This window comes from Olea europaea, unplaced genomic scaffold, assembly GCF_002742605.1.
Source record: "Olea europaea var. sylvestris unplaced genomic scaffold, O_europaea_v1 scaffold1119, whole genome shotgun sequence".
Lineage (NCBI taxonomy): Eukaryota > Viridiplantae > Streptophyta > Magnoliopsida > Lamiales > Oleaceae > Olea > Olea europaea.
This window is the reverse complement of record NW_019228562.1, coordinates 328,865-334,863: the sequence shown is the minus strand read 5'-3', so window position 1 is coordinate 334,863 and position 5,999 is coordinate 328,865. Positions and strand designations below refer to the sequence as shown.

The window sequence follows — 5,999 nt, the reverse complement described above, 5'->3', positions numbered from 1 at the left end:
AGAGACGGTAGAATTGATTTTTAATTTTTTTTTGAATATAAATCTCAAATATAGCAAGTTAAAATCACTTATATCAATCAAACAGCAATTGAATGTTTGAATAAGGGTGTAAATGCCAAGTTTGAAACTATATGAACTATTTTCATAAGGAGTGTTAAATGACATGAATGTTTTTTGCTAATTACCCAACAGAATAAGATCATCGCTTTCCTAATGTAACTACTGATTCTCTACTTAGTCAACTCAAGTCCTTGAGATAAGGGTTTTGCTACTTGTGCACTTCCATTTATAGAAGGGTCGACAAAAGAACATGCAAGTGCTGACGTGGATCTTGTGAAAATTTAACGACAAATCATTTCAAGTCTTTGACCACCATTAAATTTTCTATATTTTGTCTAAATTTTTAGTATCATTATGGAATGTTAAATAAAGTAGAAATATTGCATTCTTAACAGCATTTCGAAATGCTTACGATCTAGTTTTCTACATCGTTAATGACGTGCGAAATGGTCGATCGTAACAAATATTAAACAAATCATTTACGTCATTTTGAAGCTCGTTTCGAAAACTAAATCATAGATATATCGAATGGTTCAAATGAACATCAAAGATAATTAAAGATACGTCAAACGTACGTTTTAAAAAGAGATATTGACTTGTGTTTTCTTAAAAAAAATTTAATTATTTCGTTAACATTTATTATTTTTGGATGACAAGTGTGAAGTTTTTCAACGTAATTCATATCATTTTATTAGAAAATTTTGCCTATCTTTGGTGGCTTTTATCCAAATTTTTTTTCCCTAATTTTTAACCATATATTTTTCAAAAAATATTATTCACAACATTATTTTTCCAAATTAAAAACCAAGAAACATAGGATAAGGGAAATCAAACAGGGCCTTTGTTGCGGTATGACGTCAACAATTCGACGTCATACAATTCACGTCATACCCCATATTTGGATAAACTTTGACAGCTTTTTGCAGGATTAATTTATTGTAAAGTACTTTTCTTCAGTGGAACATTCTATTATTCCAAAACTACCCTAAAATTTTTATTCAACTGTCAACAAAAATTTTGTAATTGAGGACAGGAGTGGAAAAGCATATTTCAAAGGGTGCAAGGTAAAATTAATTACACTGTTGAAAAAATTTGGAAGTCGCTGTCAAACATTGTTATGTATACATTGTTCTTCGGCATAGCACCATCATGTCTTAATTATTTTAATAAATATTTCACATCAGATTGTATCACAAAATGTAAAGATTTTCAAGGACAGAAAGCATCTAGTAGGGCCCTCGTACCTGACTTCCGTGAAACTTTCTCTCGACGTAAGTCGAGAATCCACTATTTACCCGTATAATTTTCATTTTTATAAGAATGAGAATGAAAAATTTAATCATTACGGGACTCACACAAAATATAAAAAATCAAATATGGTGACTTGCTATGATGAATAACGATCATAATTTTCATTTTTGTGGCCAAAGAATGAGAGCCAATTTGTTCCCTTTTTTTAAAAAATGAAAATAAAAAATACAGTTATTATAAGACCCACACAAGATATAAAAAGTCAATTATAGTGACTTAATTTGATGAATAACGATCATATTTTTCATTTTTGTGATCAAAGAATAAAAACCAAACACGCCCTGAGAATCAAACGGGCCCTCTATATATCCGTCTTCAGCATTTTAGTTCAACCAATATTTCATTTATCAATCAGTTTGTAAGAGAGGCAAATGGAGGATCAATTGAAAGAGGTGCCCACTCACGATCTTGAGTCCCTTTTGTGTTCATCAAACAGAGATTTCCTTATTCGCAACAGTGGTGACCAGGTGTTCTTATTTATTTTATATTTTTTAATTGTACTTTTTTATGCTAAATATGTATGTTTTTAATTTTTAATTTTTTATGTGGAAGTTCACATAGTGTTACAAGTATATACAGTTTGTAATTAGAGGGTTACGAGCTAATCTGGCAATTAACGTTCACTGATCAGTAAAGATTATTATGTGGGATTTTGGTTTTTCTTTTTTTCTTTTGGATTTTTACCTAATTGACAAAAAATCAAATTTTCATCGAATGTTTTGGATATGGATTACTGTTGCTAAGATTATCTGGGCATATTTTGTAATCTGAAAAACTACTAGCTTGATTGCGGATAGTTATACATGTTAAAAAGATATAATCTCACGTCGAATAAAAATTTAAAACATAGATCAATTTGTGAAGTTATATCCAGCGCAACACCTAATTTTGCACCAAACTAAAATTCATCTCCAACCATTATATCAAAATTTACACCAAATGAATAGTTTTAACCATTTTCTTCCCTTTTTCGATTCTTACTAATTTATTTATTTGAAATATTATTTATTTAAGTATTTTATAAAAATAAAAATTATTAAATAAATAATTACGTTAAATTATAAAAATATTAAATTCATTAATAAATATAAAAAATATAGTACAATTAATAAAAACACTGCATCAATGAAAATATTAAATCATTCCATTAAAAAATAGTGCATGCATTTTGAATTAGGATATTACAATATTTTATTTTTTTCCTTTTAGTTAATTAATTATTATTATTATTTGTATTTAAAATTTATTTTAAATGTAAATAATAATAATTTATTGTATAAAAAAATATATATAGCACAAACGACATAAATATCCTTAATCAATTTATTTGGAAAATGAAAAGAAATGGTAAAACGATTTTGTACATTTTGCACCAATTTGGTGCAAAGTGAATAATATTGCACCAAAATAGTGTTGCATTGTAGTTGTTTTGCAACAACTATTATTTGCATTTAAAATAAATTTAAGAGTAAAAAATAACAAACAAACCAGATTTACTATTTTCGTTGTTATAGTTTTTATTAATTGTACCATATTTTTTATATTTATTAATAAATTTAATCTTTTCCATAATTTAACATAATTACTTGTTTAATAATTTATGTATTTATAAAATAATTAAATAAATAAATTACTAAGAATAAAAAAAGTGAAGAAAATGGTAAACGCTGCTCATTTGGTGTAAGTTTTGGTGTAATAGTTGGAGATGAATTTTGGTTTGGTGCAAAATTTGATACAAATCGTGTAAATTTTGGTGCAGTTGGAGATAGCCTAAGGGTTTGGCTACTCTTTTCCAAAGCTTATCATACTATTAGAGCCCATTAAATTCAATTTGATTCGATTAATTGGGCATGTTAAAGAATGTAATCCTACATTGATTAAAGATGAAAATATAGATCAATTTATAAAAGTTTGTGCTACTCCACTTAACAATGTCATTTTTTAAGATAGAATCCTAAGGATTAACAATATGATATACTTGAAAAATATGTTCTTAACAAAAACAAAAAAAAAAAAAAAATACTACTTTACTAGAGGGCAAATTTTAATGTTAGTGGAGTTTACAGGTGAAGGTCCAGAGTTTGAAGGGGAAGAAAGTTGGATTATATTTCTCGGCGTCGTGGTGCGGCCCCTGTCAATCATTCACCCCAAAATTGGTTAAGGTGTATAACGAGCTACTTTCTGATAGCAAATTTGAAGTCGTATTTGTCTCTGCTGATCAAGATAATGAGTCATTCGATAAATATTTCTCTAAAATGCCTTGGCTTGCCATTCCATTTTCTGATTCTGAGACACGTAATCGACTCGATAAATTGTTTGATGTGAGTGGAATCCCTCATCTTGTGATCCTGGATGAGAATGGGAAGGAATTGACCAATGAAGGTGTTGTAATCATCCGAGAATACGAGGCCAAAGGATTTCCTTTTACCCCAGAACGAATTCAAGAACTCAAAGAGCAAGAAGAAGAAGCTAAGAGAAATCAGTCCCTTAAATCTTTATTGGTGTCCCCATCACGGGATTATGTGATTAGATCAAATGGAGAAAAGGTGATCTTCTTTTGAAAATATGTGATTCTTGATTCAATTAGTAATACAATAATGATGTTTCTCATCCATTATCTTTACTAGGTACCGGTCGTTGAACTTGAAGGTAAGATTATACTCCTGTATTTCTCCATCGTTGCATATAAAGAATCACTTGCTTTTACTCTGAAGCTTGTTGAAATTTATCAAGAGTTGAGAAAAGAGGGAGAGAATTTTGAGATTGTGATGATTCCCCTCGATGATGAGGAATCGTCATTTAAGCAAAAGTTTGAAGGCATTCCGTGGCTTTCATTGCCTGTTTTGGACAAAACTTGCGCAAAGTTAGTTCATTACTTTGAGCTCTCTGCTCTGCCAATCGTTGTTGTCATTGGGCCAGACGGAAAGACCATCCATCCTAATGTTGCTGAAGTCATTGAAGATCATGGAAGAAAGGCCTATCCTTTTACGTCTGAGAAATTGGCTGAGATTGAAGAACTGGAGAAGATAAAGAGGGAATCGCAAACTCTTGAATCAATTTTGGTATCAGGAGACTCTGACTTTGTGATTGGGAAAGAAGGAGTTAAGGTGAAAATGCTATTCTTGGCTACCTTCATACTCAATTCACTATGGTATTGGATGATTTTGGTAACTAATTTGACAATTTCTCTCTTTTCAGGTTCGGGTTTCTGAGCTTGTAGGAAAAAATATACTTCTGTACTTTTCCGCGCATTGGTGTCCTCCATGCCGTGCTTTTCTTCCTAAGCTCATAGAGGCATACCACGAAATCAAAGCAAAGGACGACAAATTTGAAGTGATATTCATCTCCAGTGACAGAGACCAAATATCCTTTGATGAATTCTTTTCAACAATGCCATGGCTGGCAATTCCGTTTGGGGATAAAAGGAAGCTATCTCTAAGTCGTTTGTTCAAGGTTCAAGGCATCCCGACGTTAGTAGCAGTAGGGCCAACAGGCAAGACTGTCACGACTGGAGCCATAAATCTCATCACGTATCACGGTGCAGATGCTTACCCTTTCACTGAGGAACGCATCAAGGAGATTGAGGAACATTATGAGAAGATGGCTGAGGAGTGGCCTAAGAAAGTGAGGCATGCACTTCACGAGGAGCACGAACTTGATCTCTCCAAGCATGCAGGTTATTATTGTGATGGGTGCAGTGAATTTGGACAATGGTGGTCGTTCTGGTGTAAGGAGTGTGACTTTGATCTCCACCCGAAATGTGCATTAAGTGACAAGGATAAGGACAAGGGCGACGTCCAGGGAGAAGATGAAGAGAAGAATCCCAAGGAAGGTTGGACTTGTGATGGAGATATGTGTCACAAAGCATAAATAGTTACTGTACTAAGTAATTGCTTACATTGTGGATCAAGGATGGCTAAAAATAAAAAAGTGTGTGATATTGAGAATAATTAAGTTTGTTTATGAAGTTGTTGGGTTCTCTAGAATTTGGGTAATGTTATTTAATAATACTAATGTTACAATATTTATGTTGCACTAAGACCGTCTCTAAGGAACATCAAATTTGGCATGTAGATCATTGGAAATTACATATAATTTTTAATCAATTAAAAAAATTACATTGAACGCACAAGAAAAATTACTTGTAAAGAAATTAACAACTCGTTTTGTCACTTATATATTGGAATTAGTTATATTCATCCCATACATAATCAATTAATGCACCTCGAAGTGCGAAGTGCACATTTACATCCTTGAATTGCTTATGTTGAGCATGGAATTTAGGGAATTGGATATTTTCATCTACAAGCATCTCGACTTTTGAAGTTGGCGCTTCCATTGAATCTTCAATCCGTACATTAACATTACGTTCATCCTCGATTATCATATTGTGCAAAATTATGTAAGGGCTTATTGACACAAAATGTCATTACGTTTGCCTTTCGTGTGTAAAACGTCCCCCACGTTTCAAATTTTTGTATTTTCGTCCCTATTTCTACGTTTCATTGTGAAAAACGTTATTTTTATCAATTTTTGTCCAAATTCTCAATAAAAATATGTGAAATAACAAATATACCCTCATATTTAAAATAAAACAAAAAATAAAAATAAAGAACTAATTACAACCA

The 5,999-nt window shown here is 31.5% G+C and overlaps 1 protein-coding gene across 1 annotated transcript; it reads left to right on the top strand.

The window, feature by feature from the left end:
• The first annotated feature begins 1,697 nt into the window (after positions 1-1,697).
• On the top strand, positions 1,698-5,406 carry LOC111373357 (probable nucleoredoxin 1). Its single transcript, XM_022995878.1, has 4 exons — positions 1,698-1,838; positions 3,438-3,917; positions 3,999-4,478; positions 4,570-5,406. Exons 1-4 carry the CDS (start codon positions 1,743-1,745, stop codon positions 5,239-5,241), a joined length of 1,728 nt encoding a protein of 575 aa, XP_022851646.1. The 5' UTR covers positions 1,698-1,742; the 3' UTR covers positions 5,242-5,406.
• Positions 5,407-5,999: the final 593 nt, after the last annotated feature.